The sequence below is a fragment of the Sinohyriopsis cumingii genome, chromosome 10 (assembly GCF_028554795.1).
Source record: "Sinohyriopsis cumingii isolate HCF-2022 chromosome 10, ASM2855479v2, whole genome shotgun sequence".
In the NCBI taxonomy this organism is placed as follows: domain Eukaryota; kingdom Metazoa; phylum Mollusca; class Bivalvia; order Unionida; family Unionidae; genus Sinohyriopsis; species Sinohyriopsis cumingii.
The window spans coordinates 35,973,207-35,995,552 of NC_142970.1; the positions used below are offsets into that span (position 1 = coordinate 35,973,207).

General features: G+C 38.6%; 1 protein-coding gene across 1 annotated transcript; it reads right to left on the reverse strand.

Moving 5' to 3' along the window:
• LOC149789873 (uncharacterized protein CXorf65 homolog) lies at positions 1-22,138 on the reverse strand. The gene is made up of 5 exons (XM_089971880.1): positions 21,968-22,138; positions 16,202-16,288; positions 4,548-4,664; positions 3,838-3,906; positions 1-3,092 (listed from the first exon to the last, which is right to left on the reverse strand). The coding sequence occupies exons 1-5, from the start codon at positions 21,990-21,992 to the stop codon at positions 2,929-2,931; spliced, it is 462 nt and encodes a 153-aa protein (XP_089828006.1). The 5' UTR covers positions 21,993-22,138; the 3' UTR covers positions 1-2,928.
• Positions 22,139-22,346: the final 208 nt, after the last annotated feature.

Genomic DNA, 22,346 nt, shown 5'->3' on the forward strand with positions numbered 1-22,346 from the left:
TATTAATGACTTGATTTTAATTCTGGTTGTTTGAGCATGTCAGCACTTTAGCGACTCACTTTCTAATCTTATTTTATCAAACTTTGTAAATAGGCTTCTGCAGTCAGGAAACATGTTTTTAGTAGTAGTAGTATGAGCAAGCTATACACATTAATGAGGTTATCTGGTTTATGATTGGCTTCTTACCACTTGGAAGACTATTTTTGACTCGATTTAAGTCAGGTTAATATCGTTAATATGTTGGATAGCTTTTATTATGAGTAAGACCTATGCATAGTTATGACGTAATCTTGCATCTAATTCGCTCATTTTTGTACCGCAGAGACTGTATTGTTTTTTGGGACTTCGCTCAAACTTGGTAAATAGGTATTTATTATCAAGATTAGTGTTGTGTATGAGTTAAATTAAAATTAATTACATGACCTTGCATCTGATTGGCTGGGCTTGTCCACACCCTTGCAAGTATATTTTGATCAGACTGTGATCAGACTTGTTAAATAATCTTACATTGTAAAGATGTTATGCAAGTTTAGTTATGGACAGTATCTGTGCTTGTTAATGGGGTAATCTTACATTGATTGTCTATGCTTGTCACCACTGTGGGGACCGAATTTCAATGGACGTTTGCTCCACTTCGATAAATAAGCATATATTACCATTATTGTAGACATGACCTGTATAAAAAGTGAGATCTGCACATATTAATAAGAGACACTGAATCTGATTGGTTGAATCTGAGTGTCAGTGCTTGTTATCTCTATATCTAGAGATTATATTTCTCATCATCATGATCTTGGACGATTTTTAGGTAGGTGAGAGACTATGCATAATAATTATGTTTTAGCGGTCAAATAAGTCTAATCAATATGATATAAAGCTTGGGATATAGTTTTGTGCTTTGGTTGTGTTCTTGCATTGTTACATAAACCTACTTAGTGAAATGGTCAACTGTTAATTTTACATAAATCAGCTGCGTGAGATCAGGCTCACTTGGGCCTCTTGTTTTAGTACCCATGCATCTGTCATAGGTCAAAGAAAAGTTGAAAACAATTCTTGCATTCCTGGTGTATGCGCTAAAATTTCTGCTGTGAAAATATCTGAGTTTTTTTAATAGTCGAATTGAGCCTTTTCAGTGATCTTTTTTTTTCGGATGCGGGTGCTCGTGGTTAGGACCCCGGCCGAGTCATACCATAGACTTACACATGATAACAGCAGTTGCCTCGCTTGGCGCTCAGCATTAAGGACACACTGTACTAATGGTATGAAAAAATTGGAACCAGCCTGGAAATGTGTGAACATGAAATAGAGTAAATATGGGTTAGACTGACCAGGATTGGTTAATAATGTAAGTAATGGTGTAGGAAAAAGAATCTTTTGAGAGCTTATCCTGGTTGTTAGCGGGAAAATAGGGACATTGTTTTGTTGATGGAATTTCAGTCCTTTAACAGTCCAGAGTTTGGAACACTCATTACTAAAATTAGCACCTGACTCTTTGGGGCATGTTTCAAACACATACAGGTCCAGAAAATGCCGCGGCTCATATCCTTTCCTCTACATAGAAGCTGACATCCAGGTTTCATCTATACTGATAAATATAGGTTTGATCATGAGCACTCAAAATTTTTAAGTTGTTGCATTTTTAACACTATGGTGTTTGCATGGGTTTACTATGGGAACTGAATTAGCATCGTGAGTCCTTAAGAAGTCAGTGTTAGGACTGGTCGGCCTGGTGTCGGGATAATGTGACTGGGTGGCACATAATGCCCCAGTGCTTGGTATCGCTTTAAACTGCCACACTGCAGACATCCACTTCAAAAATCTAAATCACTCTCACTCTCACTGATCTTTTATTATGATACGTCTGAAACTATCTGGGTAAAGATAGTAAATGGAATAAAATAACCGTTAAGTATGTCCACTTTTGTAAAATGGGCGTTTCACGCGAGCTCAAAATTACGTAATTACTGCATTATTACATCGTCGATTTTACATTTCTTGTGACCTAAGTGTTTCGTGTCGCTATTAATCCTGGGGAAGACAGACACAAGATGACGTGATAGTGATTTCTGTCTCGGTGAATAATTAAAAAGAAGAAAGGTGTTTTATAAATACACTTTGAATATTCACATAGCCAGTGCTGTCAAAGAAAAGAAGAAAATCAGTGAAAAGTACACGACACTTCGGAAAATCATTAGCAATTTACGACTGGAGATATATCAGCTTTCCGTGTCGGATTTTCCATGTGAGTTCGGTAATTGGTATAGTGGAAGAAGAAAAAAAAAACATTTGAGACAATACTGTATTCTCGGTGCATCAGATTAGACATTTAATCTTTGCAGATTTGGCGAATTCTTAAATATCCAAAATATCCATACAGCTATTTTTTTTAGTAACGTTGGTGGCACATAACTGTATTTTTTGCTTTCCTTTGTGATAACCTTTGCACGGAGTTACACATGTAACTATGAATAACGATGTGTTACAGTTTATAGTGATGTCTAGCACTGTGACATCATGCCACAGACATGTAGCATCATGTCCCACCCATCAGTCACATTATCCTGACCTAACACTAATCTCTTAATGCTCAGCGCATAGCGAGGCAGCTGTTCGTACCATTTATATAAGACTCTGATATGACTCGGCCTGGGTTCGAACCGCGACCTCCCGCATCCGAGGCAGGTTCTCTAACCTCTTGGCCACCGGAGCGGTTACACATCAGCAAACTCTTAATTTAGTCAAAGTTTGAGAAAATATTGTGATTATAAAATAATATTCACATTTCATTAATGTAACTTTGTACAAAAAGAACGTTGCTGTCGGAAGTGTGGATTAACTCGCAATTCAGATGTATGAATTATACGGATGATTTTGTATTTGACGGTATTGTAAGGCAGTGCATAGTCACAGACTCTGCCATGTAATGTCTTAGTTCCTGCGATGATGTGACTTGGGCCGTTTGTTCGCTTTGGCTGATTTAAGACTGACGTCTGATTTTTCCCGGCTGTCATTCTTGTTACGGTGGGTGTTGGACTGCACACGCTGGCTGTTCGGCCGGATGTCTCTTCTGTCACAACTCACAGATAGCTGTGCTATACAAACACAAAGGCAGAACGTACTTGTAGTAAGACAGAACATACAGTCAAGAATAGTGCGGTAAAACATTGTAAGAGGACATATTTTTCTGTATAAACCCAATAATAATAATAATAATAATAATAACAATGTATTGCAAATAAATCAGCATTACGGAAATGGAATGTTATTTATAAAAAAAAAAAGGTATTTCGTTAAACGCGTAGAAATACAAAGGTCATATAAATCTACACAGCCAGAATTTCGTACAGCTAAGAGTCATTTACTTGGATTGCGACATGAAGAGTTCGCTACGATCTATCCTATCAAACAGATAAAACTGCATAATATTTCATCAACGCTTACTCATAACTGAAGTCATTCTGAAGAAACGGGGAGCAAATTTAAATAATCCTGTACGCCACGCAATTTTTGTTCGTAGATCACAAAATAATTTATTTTACTGTCGCATGAGACTCCTGTCATATGCATTCCATTGTATACAGCGAACGCTGCTCGGTAATCCGATCTTAAGAAACCTCCCATGCTCTCATGGCTTTGACTTAAAGCTTGATCTCGCAACTTACACAGCAGGATTACCACGTCAGTCGCATTATAAAGACAGTGACACTACTGCTGGACTTTCATGTCTTTACATTATTTAAGGATTACCATGTCTATTAGACAAAACGTATAGAGAAAAATGCTGAAAATATCGCATGTCAATACAGACACAGAGGCGAATGGACTTGACCAGCTTACCCATGAAATCGTCTGTGATGGCATTCAGCAAGGGAACATAGGACACACCGGGGTTTTCCTTTGAACTCTCTGTAATAAAATACAAATAGTGACTATATTCATTGGTTCTTATACTGCGAAGTGTTTTCTATTATACTGAATTCTAAAACTGCACGTCATAAACAAGGAACCAACAAGTGTTGTCGATGCTTTGCATAAAAGATATAAATCTTCAACAGTTGACCTGCAGAATGGTATGCGGCCTCGTAAGATATATGGAATAAATGACGAATACGTTCACAAAGTAGACAGTAGATTGAGAAATTTGAAGCTGCGATAGTTCACTTGGTACAGTATTTGCAGTTTATACCTAATGGCCATCCTATTTATGATTGATTCACGGTGTCTTAACTTGGATTTGATTGGGATAGCATGCATAGTGAAGGGGTTATTTTTCTATAGATAGGAATCGCGTTGTTCCTTTTGTATCTAGTATTCTTATTGACCGGAATTGTTTTGCTCCGAAGAATCGGGTAATGACTAATTGATTGATTTGCACAATCGATCACTCATGAAATGTATGTATAAAGAAAAGGTTCAAAGTTTCCCCCCCACCCCACCCCCCAAAAAAATATCCATCTCGGCGAAACGTTTCCTCTCTGGGGCCCCTTGTAGTCTACTTGTCTAAGACGCTTGCCTTCACAGAAATGGTAAAAATGTCCGTAACTTACTTTCCACCCTCAGAAGAACAAGTATTTCTCTTTCCTCTAATATTTCGTTGGCATATTTATTAAGCGCTTCACGGAGGTGCTTAATATTTCCAATTTCGTCTGAGAGTTCGATATCAACTGAAAAACAATGTAAAAGAAAAGATAGGACTAACACGTATCGGATACAGCAGCACAACGTATGATGTACAGATATTACTTTGAAAAGTTTACCTTTGAATTAAGATCTTTATTTCTACTTCCAACTGCTACCACTATCAAGCAGTGCATAAAAAGCTAATTTGTCAAGAAAAGCAGAGAGGTAGAGGGGGAGAGAGAGCCAGCTACAGGGATAATATTGTTTATTTATAATATGTACATGTAAACATTGTATAATCTGTATTAGTATTATTAAGTCGTATTTACCAAACTGTTCAGGTTAACTCCCAATTTTAAAAAGAATAATGAATAATTCAATCCACAACAAGGATATTGGATACTTCAGACTTTTATCAATAATAATGAATAATTCAGGCTTCAACAAGGATAATGAATAATACAGGCTTCAACAAGGATAATGGATAATGCAGGTTTCAATAAGGATAACGAATAAAACAGGCTTCAACGACGATAATGAATAATACAGGCTTCAACGAGGATAATGAATAATACAGGCTTCAACAAGGATAATGAATAATACAGGCTTCAACGAGGATAATGAACAATACAGGCTTCAACGAGGGTAATGAAAAACACAGGCTTTAACAAGGATAATGGATAATTCAGGTTTCAACAAGGATAACGAAAAATACGGGCTTCAACAAGGATAACGAATAATGCAGGCTTCTACAAGGATAACGAATAATACAGGCTTCAACGAGGATAATCAAAACTATAGGCTTCAACAAGGATAACGAATAATACAGGCTTCAGCAAGGATAACGAGTAATAAAGGCTTCAACAAGGATAATTGATCATGCAAGCTTCAACGAGGATAATGGATAATGTATGCTTGAGGAGGAGACCAGCAATAACACGCACTTCCCCGGAACCCTAGTTTGACACGCCAAAATCAACCGTGCGAAGCAGATGCTGACTTTTATGACTTGTAGCCTTTATGATTTGCATCAAGGATAGTGGTAATGGAAGGGGGTGGGGGCACAGAAACAGGCCCAGTCCTAGGGCAAGGCGAACGAGGCAACCGCCTTGGGTCCTGCGCTTTCATGAAATCAACTCCGCAATGCAATTTTTTAGCTTGGAGCCCCGCTCGTTGCTTTTGCTGCCTTGGGACCCCACATATCCTAGGGCCGGGCCTGCACAGAAAGCTATGTACTTGAAGGACATGATTGTCATACCAGATGATTGCATCTGTACAGGTCAGAGACTAGGCCTAGCTATCGAATCCATCACACGAATGACCAATCTGGTTGTATCATATTCCTTGCCATTCAGGAAAATAAAAGATGCAGCTGAGTGAATTCTCCTAGCATATCACAGGCTTATCTTTATGTCTTGGTGCGTTTGTATCAACACTAATACATGTAGTACCAAAAAATAACGTGCCAACGTCATTATCTTCATCATTTCGGTTTTTTACACTGTAATTCTTGGGGGCTATTGTGACTTTGTTCTAAGTAACATAATAAAGAACGTTCAAGTTGGTAAAGATGATAATAGCGGCGATAACTACGAGAAGTAGAAGAGGAGTAAAACATTCGTTTCAAATATAAATAAAAATGAATTAGAAACAGTAAAATCAGAGAAAAAATATTTCATTGAAAGATACACGCTTAGTTTTGTGTAACCTCACCATCCGTCTCTCTAATCAGCATAGTGAATGAACGAATGAATGAATCAACCGATGAAAGAATAAAATATTAATTGTGCAGATAAAACTAATTAAATAAATACAGGGCATGTGCAGAAAGAGAAATTATTTATTTTATGCTAAGCAGTGAATTACTTGATTTTCTAATTAAAATAATATTGATATTTCACTGTAGTGAAAAAAATAATATTTTTTCACTACAGGAACTACTTTTTGGGGTCAGAACATACTTACCTCCCTTTGATTTTGTGTCAGTGAACTACTTTTTCCGTTTTCTTGTTAATAATCCCTGTCTGTTATCCTTGAAATTTGTTGTTTGTTATTCTGGAAATATCGGTTAATTTTTATCAATCTGATGTGGAACTAATTTTGTGCGCAGGTACACATAGCACAGCAGAACATGTACGGTAAACAGCTGACATTACCGTAAGAAATCTGCTAATTCACTGTCACAAACTTTAGGTAGCCAACGTATGTGAGCATAAAATAAAAAGAATATTTGCTTGAAACGAGTGAATAATGGATACATTTCATCTCGTGGGGGAAAAACTCTAGTATTTTCACTCGTGGCTTCGCCACTCATAAAAATACTGAGTTTTTCATTCACTCAATGAAATATATCCGTTATTCACTCGTTTCAAGCAATATCCTCTATTTATTTAATATAAGTCCTTACATTTTATTGTTTTTTGATACATTTGTTCGATAATTGAAACCGCTTCGGTAGACAAAGTGGTTAGAGCGTCCGCCTCGGATGCGGAAGGTTGTGGGTTCGAAACCAGGCCGAGTCATATTTATAAAAAGGGTACTAGTATCAACCTCGCTTGGGGCTCAGCATTAAGAGGTTAGTGTTAGGATGGTCGGCCAGGTATCAGGATAATGTGACTGGGTGGGACATGATGCTACATGTCTACGGCATGATTGCTTCAGTGCTAGACATCACTGTAAACTGCCACACTGCTGGCATCATAGCGATATGACTCAAATTGTTAAACATACGTTAAAAACCTTAAATCATCACACTCAATAATTGAGAGTTTGAAAGGTTGGTATTTTACTTACCAATATACCGCCTAAAAGCAATGCTCGACATTTTAAAGCGTCAGTAGATAACACATTGTAGCAGTGTCTCCTGCACAAAAGGCTAAATAAAAGCTAGACAAACATCATATACAAGACCGGTAGGGGGTTACATACAAACTTTTCTACATTTCGTTCCGCTTTACAGTTTATATGTACTTCTGAGTTGGGAACCGCCATAAGGCAAGGTTTTTTTGGGGGGGGGGGGGATGGGGTCTGCGTTGGCTATATGCCCATTGGAGAGATTGTTGGCATACCTCAACGCCACTTTCATGTACTGTGACTGGTACTTATTTACACGTTGAATTATGGAAACTGCACAATCTAAAGCAGATAGCTATCAAACCTGTTGCTCTCACGTACTTGAGAAATGAGCCTGAATTATTTCAAAGCACACCAACAGAGGCTTAGAAAAGGAGATAGGACGACCACAGTACTGAGTGTGGTATGCCACTAAAGCAAGCTACTCACTAAGAAAGCCATGCGGTGAAGAATTGCTTGCCAGCAACTGGAAGGCAAATAAATGCCGAGTGCGACAGAATCCAAGTTATGAGAAAACACGCCAGTTTGAAACAGCACACCTGTGCTTGTACATCCGACAAGAAGACCCATTAAAGCATGGCAACTATGTGTGACCTAATAGAATACGTGTTGGCCGAGTCTGAGCCAGCACAACAACTGCAAGTTTTACTGACATGTATGTTCAGCACCGTCCTTACTGATGAACAGTGGGCTAAAATCTTAGCAAACGTCTAAGACATGTTTGAGATTACGTGAAAATTGGAAATATTAATGTTGTCACCGGCATTAAACTCAACGGTAGTCGAATGGCCCAGAATGCTGAAATGACTGACACGAGACTGCTGCCATCTTTAAATCCATCTCCTGGGTGAGGCGTATATCCTCAAGATTAAGTGAAGGCGATGAAGGTGAGTAGTACAAGACAATTTTAAGTTAGTGAGCGGCGAGAGAATTATAACACGTGCCGGTTACAACTGTGGCTTACGACAAGTACCGGTCTGAGATGCCAGCCTGACTAACTTGGACCCACTCTGAGATGGGGGGGGGGGGCATTTTGTTGCGCGATGTGGGATTAAGTACCTTTAACAACGCCCTAAAGAGATAATGATTCGATGCCAAATGATTGCAGAGTGGGAAAATTATCTCCACGACAGGAGCGCATCTGTGGAAGACGTTGCTGGGTTGAAAGATATCCATAAGCGGCCACTCGTTCTGACAGGCATGGCAGCCATAAGATAAAAGTACCTGAGACACCAAGTTCAGACCCACAACAAGATAGACCAGATCGTCCATGAGGGACATGCTTGGCCAAAGGACCTGCATTTTTCAGCTGCATTGCATATGATTCCTTATGGGGGTGATTTCTAGGAAGCCATAAAAGAAGTCACTCAATATGAGTCAAAGGCAATTTGGTTCCTAAAGAGCTACAAAAAGCTGACAGTGGATCAGTTATTGCTGAAAAGTGTCTGTACCTACAACACACCAGAGATGCATGACAAGATAACAAAAGCCTTCACTTCCATGACCTCTGATTACCACCAGACCCTCACTGAAAGATCTTTGGTGTTAACCACGCGGCTGAAACGATAAACAAAGAACACGTTGGTTAAAATCCTACCGCAATGGCTTTGCCAGAAGGCATTAAAAATCCCGCTTCCAGCTAGGCCACGGTGGTAAGGCATTCACCCAAAGGTTAACATCTCAACGACTTCGTTAGTATCTACATGACGACCTGTTATTCCGCCTCATTCCACGGTAACTGAGAGGTTAAATCTTACATCGAGCATTTCGGATACCCGAAAAGCAAGATGCCTCGGGTGACCATCAACCAATACTTTCCTGAAAACATTTACGGACTTTACACATGAGGCTTTTGCAAAACCATGCCCGCCCCGCCCCGATCCCCCCCCCCCCACCCCCACCCCGTTTCTTGCATGGTCTCGCAAGCACTTTCATGATCAAAGTTGAGACAAAGTTGTGCTTTTAAAATACGCGATAGAGGTTGGTCTGCTGACCAGTCTTGGGGTCTCTGGGGCCACTTTTTCCAATTACATAAATGATAAGTATGGCTACCCAACATCAGAGACCAGGGGTGTACAATCACCAGCAAGTTTACTCAGGGCTCAAAAGCCTGTGGCAAGTGCATGGAACTCGTCACCTACTGACCTACCCCGGTAAGCTAGACATCTTGGTGCATGACTGCTCACAAAGCGGATTTCTTGTCAGCAGGGTGCCATCTGGGCCATATCTTGACCTGTGTCAACGGTAGGTAGTCATAGTACGCTCAAATGAGGGCCAGCATGCTGGCCTATACATCCATACATCTTATAGCAGAGTTGCAGTGTGCCTGACACAGATGTTTTCAAATTAGTCAGATTGAATCTTCTTGAAGAAAACATATTTATTCAGGCCTGACCCATAATGACTCTTTCTTTGGCAAAGTGACGTGATTGTTGAGACGAGATGTGCATACCTTGTCTTTGTCGAAGAGATTCAGGTCCCCAGTGGGTGGACAATCATGAGCAGCCCCTACGCACTTGGGAGCGTGCAGCCTACACGCCCAAGTCGGAATACTTAGAGGAGGTGGAGGAGAGACACATATCATGAAGTACCACCCATGAAACTGAACTCTTTCGCCCAAAAAAATATCGTAGTCTTTATACCCTGAGGTTGTAATTTGTGATGAAGTCTGCACCCTACTGATATGCATCCGGGAGACCATCGTCGACTTTATAGAGCTAAGAGATTGCCAGGTCATCTGCTACGGTGATCAGGGTCAACCCAACCCATCTCCGGCGATAGTCCAAATGCTTAGCTTTAGAATTACGTCCAACACTATAAAGATTTGATTACGAACCAGCGAGCCAAGGCGAGCTACTGAAAGACCTTAAAGTAAAGTGTGCATACGCAGTAAATCAAAATTTCGTGTCAACTCACGCACAAGACCAGTTGGGACATTTTTTTAGCATTGAACATCTAGCAATCTGATCGTAGTTTCTCTAACAGCAGTTCTAGACCGATCCCGGACTCCAAAAGCTCGTCTTCAAACACTGTCTTCTGAAGTTTACAGACAATCATTTCCCCCCGTTTTATCAACCTTAGACTTCCCAAAAGCAGAACGGTTTGGAAACCATTCAAGGCACCCAAAACCATTCGATCTTGAATGAAGCTGTAGAAATTAGTATTAGCGTTGAGGCAGTAAAACAAATTATCCGAACCAAGAACTGGCGTCTAGGCCGCGAAATAGCGGTGTACAGCGCCCAGAGAATCATTGTAACGACTATATGCAGTGGGGTAATCTCGCCTTCACGTGGTGTCCCGAGTCGAGTACATGTCCTAACTGACCAGAGTGGGGCTAAGACAGTACGCGAGCTAAACGACTGGTCGCCACAAGGCCACCCAGTAGAAACTTATTGCTTACAAGCGCCAAGACCACACCAAGAATCTTCTCTTATTACCTGCACGAGGGTGACATTCTGAAGCTGAAAAGAAAAACAGGAAGACTACTGCCCATCGTGCAACCTTGAAATGCTCTAGGCATGCGACAATAAAATACTTAGCAGTTGAGTATCGATCCATTTGACAGCGCTCACTGGATTGTAAAGGGCAACGTGCACCTGACCTGTCTCAAACTGAACCAAAAGAGAAGTGCTGCTTCTCTTAGTGATTGAGACCGACCTATAGAGACGGCTGTGTTTGAAGGTCCGACCAATAGTTCCTCACAACATCTGTGGTATATTAGCAAATAATATAGCATCATTCAAATTGTTGATACACAAATATCAAACAGGGTCAGTTGCACGACACTAGACAGTAAGTGTTTCTCCTTCAGGCCACCTGGTCTATGCGTTGGAGGGGAGATTTTGTTACCACAATTTTAGTCATGGCAGTGTCAGATATTGTCTGCCTGTTGAGTAATATCACTATTCAAATAGGCAACTACAGAGGGAAACTGCTGAATCTAAGCAGTGGATCTTACTCATGAATAATGCTCGTCTCTTGGGCCTGATGATGATCGAAAAGTTGGTCGGCAAGCATTATGTTAAATCATCGGCAGTGTCATGTTACAGGTGGTTGCCATATTCGCTTTGTCTCACATGCACACCATGCTTGACCAAGGATTAGGACTGACGACCCATACATTCCTGGACGGAGTTCTGGAACTGCTTGGGCTACTTAATGATTCGCCGCAAAAAGATGTGCGTTTAGGCGCCAAACGCCACTGTAGATTTCTTTGAAATTAGCTGCTCGTCAACTATGGTCTGCTTGTTACTGTACTTCTTTCTCGTGGGGAAGAAAGAAGAAATCTTCCTGGCGTAAATCGATGGCTGGTTGTCGTCAACTTTCAGCCTTGATAAACGCATTTAGACTGTAGGGTAGGTCTTCTAGATAGCATGCTTTTTCAGCCATAACATGACCACGTCTTATGAGACCATGTCGCATGAAAGTTTCTTTTGCGCCAATAGCCTTGTGCATTGTAGCAGATTTGTTGCAACTAAGTGGCCATTTCAATCAGATCGACCTCCACTATGCCTGACAGATGCGTTTTGGTAGCTGTGCTATTGTCGCCTGCAGATTGGTTAATCTACCTAGCATCCCTGTAGCAAAAAGGCGGGCTGTCACAGGGTCATGACTCCAGAGATTGAGGCTTTCCGGACCATGTCGATCATTGTATGCATTTTCAGGCCCAATGGTCCATCTTAAGCACGGCGAAGTAAAGTTCGTCTATCAGCATTTTTCGATTGTACCAGACCCAGAATAAAACTGCCGCTAAATAAGTGGACTATAATGCCTGGCTTTACTTAGCTTCTGAGCGACAGTAGCCCTTGCTCACAGTCCTTGGAGGACGAAAGCAATCTTGCGATCTTTTCCGTCCTGAATAGAGAATAAAAGGGAGATAGAATGGGTTCGAGCTCTAGCGGATGTAGTTTTTAACTAGTGACCATGTGTACTACTGGATTGCTTCATCGACACCACAGAACGTGCTTTTGGCCTGCCCTGGGCTGTGGAAAAGTTTCACTCATACAGCGCTCCGTTCTTTGACAGGTTAATTTAGCTTGGGCGATCTGGAGTTGTTCTATGGTTCCTCGGCAACGCATTAGGTTTGCATCATTTAGTATAGTTAGACACAGAGAAGGCTAGTGCATTAACTATCACGCTGATGACTATCACTGACATAATTTCCATTTTTGGAATTGTTCACAAGGAAAATACCATGTTTAACCAACATACCCTTTGTGACAATGGCTACGTCAAGAACAGTCTTGTCATCGTCTTATGGAGAGACCTCAAGCTTGAGCTTCTTGGTCAAATTGGCTTAGCCAATGGCCATTTATGACTGGCTTGGCATCTGTCGATATCTTATTGCTAAAACTTGTTAAAAATCAGTTTACTACTGCATATAAGAGATGCTTGGCCCGGAGTCCCATTACGCGTGTGTTTGTTATGATGGCCGTGGTGTTTGTGCACTATGTAATTTATTGCTTGGCTTGGCGACCTTTACTCTCAGTCGCCGTCATCCCATCGTCCTGGCACGCACTCCAAGCACCCTAAGGCCGCTCTATCGGCTCAAATTTTTAAATAGTGATCATGTTGTACTACGGAATTACTTCATCGACATAATGATAAGATAATGCAGCTCCAACAGCAGTATATAGAACAAGCTTACATCGACGTCTGGATGGCTATAAAGACGATTATTGGGATGATGCTTGCGGAATGGAACAGGTTAAGTTTGTGCTTCGCACGCTTTCAGCTCGTCCCTGACAAAAAGGTTTTTTAGACCCTCGTACATGAATAAGGAGTTCCTGACGCTTTCGTTTCCGAGCTTGCGCGTCCTTTCACCATGCCTCTACCATTTTGGAACGTTCAATCTGCCGTGTGTGGAGATCCCTGCCGTCGTAAATACCTGAGAACGAAAGTATTCGTCTGTATTATCACCCAAATAATCTGTTTATCATCATGACACGAGAACTCGAGCTTTAGCAACATGCGGTTCTTTTTTCTGAGCGTTCCGCCAAATCTTAGCAGTCGTCGAAAATGTACACAGGTCCGCTCAGATGTCATTCATGAAGCCTCTCGCCGAGATCGACGGTGTTTTCATAAGGTCCGAACACAGTCTCTTTAGAAATCCCAGCTTGCTCCAGAAATATCTCTGCTCCAAAAGTATCTCTGCTTCTCATGCTTATTTGGGATTGTACGATTATCAAATCCTTGCCCTTCTCCACCTCTCATTACTCGTTTTCTTGTTGGTGTATCTGTTTTCTCTGCTTGATACTGTAGCGACCACGATGACACGCGCTAAACACATAATTGTCGTGGTCATTTTGTACTACACTTCAATTTAGGGCTGAGAGTTCATACACTAATAGCACTTCCTGAAAGAGGTAAAATGTGACAATTTACTTTAATATCGGTGACGTTGAACTCGTCGTTGGATTATATTGCACGTCTTGCACTTTGTCCTGGAAATTGTTAATTCAGCAGGTCTGTTAAGTTCGATACATTCGGGGAATTTCAAACTGTCTTGATTAATAGAAAGTCGCATACTGTCTTGATCTTCAGCGGGACACTGATATATGCTCGCACAATACAGACTAAAACAAGCCAATATAAAAAGCAGCCAATTTCTCTGCAATAACGTACAATCTTGAAATGTTTGTGTGTATGTGAACACTGTCGTCTCGAATGTGTCTGGAATTCACCATGTTCGTATTTTATATATGGAAATAATCCTCGGGGGCTTTGAATGAGTTGATATTCGGTCGTAGTGATAATGTTAATGCACGCGGAGAGATCATCTCAATGTCGGAATCTCAATATTGCATCTCTACTTACACCGTTCTTCTTTCTTTTTAATTACAGATTGTAAGAATTGATTAATATTTTTAGGACTACAGACTTCATGAGACGATATGTAGCAGAACATAGCACTAAATATAACCACTTTCGATAGAATTACATTGAAGTTGCTGTTGGCTTGACTGTCGTTAAAATGAACATGGGTGATTTTGACATCATAAAGCTCCGACCCACCCACCTCCTATGAGTAAAACTTCTTTCTACTCGGCATTTGTCCGAATCCATTGTTGACACTCTCAGTTGTAGTTATGGTTGTTGTTGTTTTATCAAAGCGCATGGAGGGAGAGGTGACGACTAAATAAATATTGCAATTCAATTATGAGAAAGAGAAATTGCTTGTATGTTTGATTTTTTGCTTTATATATTTTACCCAATGTACGATGCAATCAAAGATAAACATTTACTTATCCTTTGTCGCTTTACTTTTTCCATTGCGTCACAGTCATCATTCTAAAGTCTGTATTCATCAATGCAGGTGAAATAAGATGGGTCTAAAGATTGCATTCGTTGATACAGTAGAGAACTAAGATCGGTCTAAAAATTACATACATTAATACGGTGGAACTAAGATCGGTCTAAAGCTTGCATTCGTTAATAAGGTAAAACTCTTGCATTCGTTAATAAGGTAAAGCTAAGATAGAACTACGATCAGTCTTCAGATTGCATACATTAAAACGGTAAAACTAAGATTTAAGCATTGAATTGATTAATACAGTAGGACTAAGATCGGTCTAAGGATTTATTTTCACTAATGAAGTAGCACTCAGATCCGACCGACTACTTCGAGCTAATCATTATTGCAGTAGAATTAAGATATGACCGGCTACGAGTTAATCATTATTACAGTAGAATTAATATATGACTGACTACGAGCTAATCATTATTACAGTATAATTAAGATATGACTAACCACGAGCTATTCATTATTACAGTATAATTAAGGTATGACTGACCACGAGCTAATCATTATTACAGTATAATTAAGATATGACTGACCACGAGCTAATCATTATTACAGTATAATTAAGATATGACAGACTACGAGCTATTCATTATTACAGTATAATTAAGATATGACAGACTACGAGCTATTCATTATTACAGTATAATTAAGATATGACAGACTACGAGCTATTCATTATTACAGTATAATTAAGATATGACTGACCACGAGCTAATCGTTATTACAGTAGAATTAAGATCTGACTGACTACTTCGGGTTAATCATTATTACAAAAGAATTAAGATCTGATTGACTATTTCGAGTTAATCATTATTATATTAGAACTAAAACTGATTAACTATTTTGAGTTAATCATTATTACATTAGAACTAAGATCTGATTAACTATTTTGAGTTAATGATTATTACATTAGAACTAATATCTGACTGACTGCTTAGAGTTGAACATTATTATAGTAAAACGAAGGTATGATTGACTATTTTGGGTTAATCATTATTACGTTAGAAATAAGATCTGATTAACTATTTGAGTTAATAATTATTATTGACTAAATTAATCATTACTATTTACTATTTCGAGTTAAACATTATTATAGTAGAACAAAGATCTGATTGACTATTTCGAGATATTCATTATTATTGACTATTTCGAATTAATCATTATTGCAGTAGAACTACGATCTGATTGACTACTTCGAGTTTTAATCACGAGAAGAGAACAAAAATGGTATTAACTAAAATAACTCAAATAAATATCATGGTGTGTGACACCTGTGATATTGAACCTTATCCAGAATAACAGACAGGAAGACTGAAAAAGTGCTGCCAAAAGAACTGATAAAGTTACAGACAGAATAACACGAAATAAAAAAGCAGAGACAGACTGACCGGAACACAGAGCACACATGAAGGAAACATCATATACCTTCCTGAGCACAGTGACATTTTTTCTTGATCATCTTAAGCAACAGGTTTGTTCTGCAAGCTGGGTTGAAAATTTCCTGCTCATTATCTGCAGGAAATAGACAGTAACGTTAATTAACTTTATTCTAATATATATATATATATATATATATATATATATATATATATATATATATATATATATATATATATATATATATATATATATATATATATATATATATATATATATATATATATATATATATATATATATATATATATATATATCTGTGTGTGTATATATGTATATATGTGCATTGATAGATAAGAAAATTGAAAGCAATGATGTACACTGCCTTAGATTTATGGCATGGTGAAATCGCATTCCCAGACAGAGCGTGATCAACGAAAAAGAAAACATACCAATTCAGACATGTAAATTATATAACTCTCCTTAATGAAAAATATTTTGAGAATATAAATATTTTGCTCTTATAATTATGGTTATACAAGACACGGCAATCCAGAGTGAAGTCCAACTATTTTACTAAATTATAGCTGTCGCCCCACCCCAACCGGCCTCCAAGTTATACCAGTCCCTTAAACAAATAATTCCAATATTGCGTATATCTTAAGTAGTGAAAGAGAGCGTACGCAAAGTCATGTGATCACTTACACAAAAACATGTGCACGAATGAACAGTATCTCTCTTAAAACTGTTTACACTCCCTTAAGGACATCTATGGGATGTGTGGCTGCCACCTCCCATCTTCTCGTCAGCTTCGGTGCGTAGCCCACTATTATGTACGAATGGACAATATCACACTTTAAACTATTTTACGCTCGTGTAAGGAAACGTATTGGAGGTGTGATTGGTCTCCACCCCCAGTTTCAGTGCGTAACCCGCTATTAAATACCACAAAAAGTTTCAAGAGTAGAACATATTTGAGAACTATGACGAGTACTCTGCTTTTGTGGTTTAACACTAGTCATTGTAAGTCTCAAAGATCAGAAGAGACTACCACTAAGATTACTACATGCCTTTTCAATATCACGTGACTTTTTAAGATGCTGGCCTTCTGCTCCTTGACGTGTTCTTTCTTCCAGGGGCCCATTTTCAACTCGCATTATTCTTAGTCGTCGTAGAATGGTAATTTAGTACTCGTATGTACTTTGTTTGCAAATATGTTAGTTACTTTGCTTGTCAGATAAGTTAATTAGTTTGCACTGATGGCAATGTCATTGTTTCACATACTTGCCAATATTTATTGAATGCAGACCACTTGTGCAGTTCCCCTAGGATCCTGGGTTGCCGACTGGTCGAAGGCGCACGTCTTTGCATAACACTCACACATGTCACCATTGTCCACAAGAGTTGGAATCTCGGCCCGACCAGCGTGGGTATGTGAGAAAGCTTGCCAGTAGCTTTCCGTGGGTCAGTGGTTCTTCCCAGGCTCATTCTCCACCAAATATACTGGCAGATCATATAATGAAAATTGGCGCGAAACCCCACTTAACCAAAACCAAATTAATTCACCTTTTTTCTGGGCTGCCAGAAGAAGAAAAAATACAGCAAAGATCAATTTTCTTTATTTCTGATGGCGGTTACAGTCTCAGAATTTCTTTGTAATGCTGCATGTTGATTGTTCAATTCTTAACACCTTTATTGTATAGTCTTGTTCGATATAGTTGTCTTGTGTTGTAAGTACATAGTTAATATTTGTTTCAAAATACCATTCACATTCGTTTCCTAGTCACGAAAGTGACCAGCATCCAATGCAACTCGGGTCCTATACTTCCTTTGCGTCTCTCCATCCTACCTTGTAACCTTTTACTGCACTATATGGACACATAAAACTATTTAGCTTGCGAAAGGAAATGTATGAGGTATTTGAAAGAGTGATGCTCGCAAATGTTGGTGCAGGTGTTATCCGCCCTTGGTGTCTATTCTGTTCACTGCTTAATCACATTCATGATGCTAAAATATGACCGCGTCCTCTAACTTTCATTTCTAGCGAAGGCAAAATCTAAGCCTTTGTGCATACAGGGATCCTATCATCTGGCCACTTGGCTATGCACGGTTCTTTTGTACATTACGACCTCATGCAGGCAAAAACAAATGCTTCCTTTTTGGTCAATCTTTTTCTCTCTTGCTTGTGTGGTGTGGATCATTCGGTTAACCATTCTTTTAATTCACTTTGTCTTTCGTTTCGTCTCGTTTATATTATCACACAGCCGATTTATATTTCTGTTAAGCAACCAGACGTTTATATTTATGTCAAATAGTGTTATTACTATAGCTGAAACAAATACTCTAACTGCTGACACGCCATACGTTGCTCGAAATCAAACGTCATTTTCCATAAATGATGTCTCTGTATTTATTGAATCGCGGCAGGCTGATCTTGTAAACTTATGATATCTTCATGTTGTTCTCTAAATTTGACCGAATACAAATGTGTATATTTACCACATCCAATCTTTTATTTATTTATTCTGCAAAGTTTTAAATCATCTTGCTTGAGGCTGATTATATTAAATGTAAGTTGTGAATCTGCATCTTGTATGGTATCTTATTGTAAATGTTTGAAATCGATAAAGTAACAAAATCTTTTTCTAAATATCACTTTTTTAAAAATACAGATTTTTGCGCACTTTTATCCAATTTAATCTCGATAATGATTTTGTTAATTTCATGTTAGACTTATAATGTGGTACGCCCTGATGAATTGTATGTACACAGAGATGCCAGGGACAAATTAGATTTTATCCGAACGTTCAGAAAATGGCATTTTGTTCCTAACAGCTGGTTGTTAAAAATTAGAAAGGTGTTTAATAATTGTGCTGGTTAGTATAAATTAGAAAGTTTTGTAATAATTGTTCTAGTCGTTATAAATTAGAAAGGGAATATTGTAAGCACTCAAAATCCAAACTGTATTTTGACAGAAATAAAAACTTTATTCCAAAAACAACATTGATATAATTAAAAGTAGTAGATATTTTGGTGATTAGATAATTGAGAAAGACTCAGATACATGAGAGAGATTTTGATATATGGGAAAGGTTTTCTGACTCCTTAGTAATGTCTCAGTTTAGAGAAAAGTGTTAAAACAGTCGAGTTAGTTATTCATGTTTGATCTAAACAGTCGAGTTAGTTATTCATGTTTGATCTAAATGAACGGTAAGTCAGCAATACCTTTACTCGTTTCAGGGACGTCGGGGGGGGGTGGGGTGCAGGGGGCATTTGCCCCCCCACCACCACCAATTTGCATGCGCTGTAAAAGTGATGTGGCCTATATACGAAAATTAACAAGCCCGTCAAGTTTTGCCCCCCACCAATCAAGTTTTGCCCCCCACCAATCAAGTTTTGCACACACACACAATCAAGTTTTGCCCCCCCCCCGCGAAAAAGTTGAAAAAAGCTTGCTCGTTATGTTGACCGAAACTTGTGTATTTCTTGAATTGTACAAAAACTGAAAATCTGATTTAACTACTGTACTACTTTTGTTGCAACGAATGGTTGTATGCCACAACAAATCATCAAATACCACAGTTATAACACAACAGAGTCACGGGCACTACTTTTATAATCTAAACAAGCAAGATGTTCTGATTACTTTTGCTAGTAGGGGCCTGACTTTGCTGTTGATTCTAAATAGGCGAATTCAAAAATTGTATTCACAATTCACAATTGTAATAGGATTACATTTTCTTCTTGCGTCTTCAGTAAGCTGCAGTTAGCGAAAAGCTAGTACTTAGTAATTCAAATGACATGGTAGCTTCCGAAACATGTAGAACTAAACGCTATTAAAGTAGTTAATTAAATCAGCGGGCGCTGGATTTTCGAAATTGTCCTGGTGCGAAACTCAGTCTTAAGTTTTGAATTCAGGAATTGTGAAATTCTATAATTTTAATTAGATTGAAGCTCGTTTTGGAGCGACCTCATTCTCTTCTGTTGAGCCAGAAGAAAGTAAAGGAGAAAAAAATCATCGTATGTAAATTGCAGATTGATTTCCCCATTTTTTAAATAAACAACAAGAACAAAAACAACAAATTACACATAATTATTAAGAACAAAAGTGGTTATCTGTCTTAGATTTGTTTCTTCGCCTAAATACCAGGTTTATTAAAAATGTTACATACCAAATATTGCATTATCTGAAAAGTAGTTTTTGAATGTTTTGTATGGATAGATCAGTACTTTAGTATTTATATGATACTGACGTGTTATTTTGTCACGTGATACGGTCAAGTCATGGGTTCATTCTTTTATTTTTCAATGAATGAAATTCAGAATGGACCCCTCTGACATACCAGTGCATTCCCAACCTTTAGGTCAATCCGACAGATCAGACCTCGAATATGTGCCGATAACTGCCAACAATACCGGATTAAGGCAGTAAAATGACCTGGAGCAATTCCAAAATCAGGAAACTCGACCCCTCCTCCAGTATATTTCATTGTCTAGCGTGGAGGGTGGTAGTCGGGCGTGGGCCCTGAAACAACTACTCAGCTTGCTCTGCCTTTAAGTCAGCCTTGGTTGCCAAATAACACCCATTCTGACCACCTCGGCTATTTACGACACTAGGATTAACTGAGACGTTGCGATGCATTGAACTAATTTATTATTTGCGATTTATAGGTTAGCCCAGTTGTGGAAATAGCCAAGGTAATCCAAAAAGTTTCCAGCGGACAAAATGTATGACTTTCCTTCAAACTACAACACCAACATACACCAGAGTCTTAATTATCTTACCTGACATATAATCGAGGTGGTCACATTGACATTCTTTTTTGTTGTGGGTTGGGTGTAGGGGTTGTTTAACGGAAAAGACTGAGAATACTTCGATTGAATGAACATTCATGGTCGTCATTTTGTGTCTATGCTGGTAATTTCAATTGTATTGTTGTACACTTTACTCTAAGTATCGTACCCAATTTAAACGATTTGCCACCACACACCTGAACTTGAGCTTGAAGCTGAAACTGTTGTGGAGATATTGCTTTGGGCTCTAAAGCCTTCTAAACTTTCACGTACTGGGTTTTAAAAAAAATAAATTTAAAAAAAAATCATAAAAGCTTTTTTAATGATGCACATTATACGTTTTTCCACCCATTTTAGTTTGAATCCAATACTTATATCCGGAAGATCACATCATTAGTAAAATGTATTACACACACTTAAAAAGGAAATGGTTATATAAGCTTTAAGCGTATACAGTATGCTGTGTTTCACTCAGTTTTCAAACCCATACTAATAGCTTGATGGTCACTTCAGTGGCAAATACACCACTCCAAGTTAGAAATAAATAGCTTGATGGTCACTTCATTGGCATATACACCACTCCAAGTTTGAAATAAATAGCTTGATGGTCACTTCAGTGGCATATACACCACTCCAAGTTAGAAATAAATAGCTTGATGGTCACTTCAGTGGCATATACACCACTCCAAGTTTGAAATAAATAGCTCGATGGTCACTTCAGTGGCATATACACCACTCCAAGTTAGAAATAAATGGTTATTTGAGATATGAAAGAACTACGAATTTGAGATTGCAAGGTACAATTACAATAAAAGATACCAGTGTCTCTTACCTACGTACGTGCATACGTACATACCTACCTTCATACATACATATCTACATATATACATACATAATGTGCTACCTGTTTTGGGGAAAAGAAGATGAAGCGCAAACTGCCTGTTAAAATATAAATGAAGCAAATAAACAAACAAAAAACAAAAAAAAAAACAAGAATATAAAATTAAGCGGATATCTTACCTCCAAACTTTACTGTGATATACATCTTGTAAGTGAAATGAAATGATTTACTGCTAAGTTGGACACAGACTGGTCTCAGATATATTCAGAGTTCATAACACTTCTGATGCGCGTGTTATTATTTCTTTGGGCCACAAATTAAGAGTGCCTTGTTGATATAAATAAAATGGTGTCATGGACTCGTTACCAGCTGTGAATTGACGCCAATATATCACACTTTCCAAACTGCTCAATATTTTATCAGTATATATTTACCTAGCACAATCCTAATTCAAATAATGAAGCTTACTGTTTGGCTTGATACACGATACCCACATGTTAGTTAACGCCAAACTGACATAGCTTGTCGTTAATTCACATCTATTGAAGACCTAGGGCC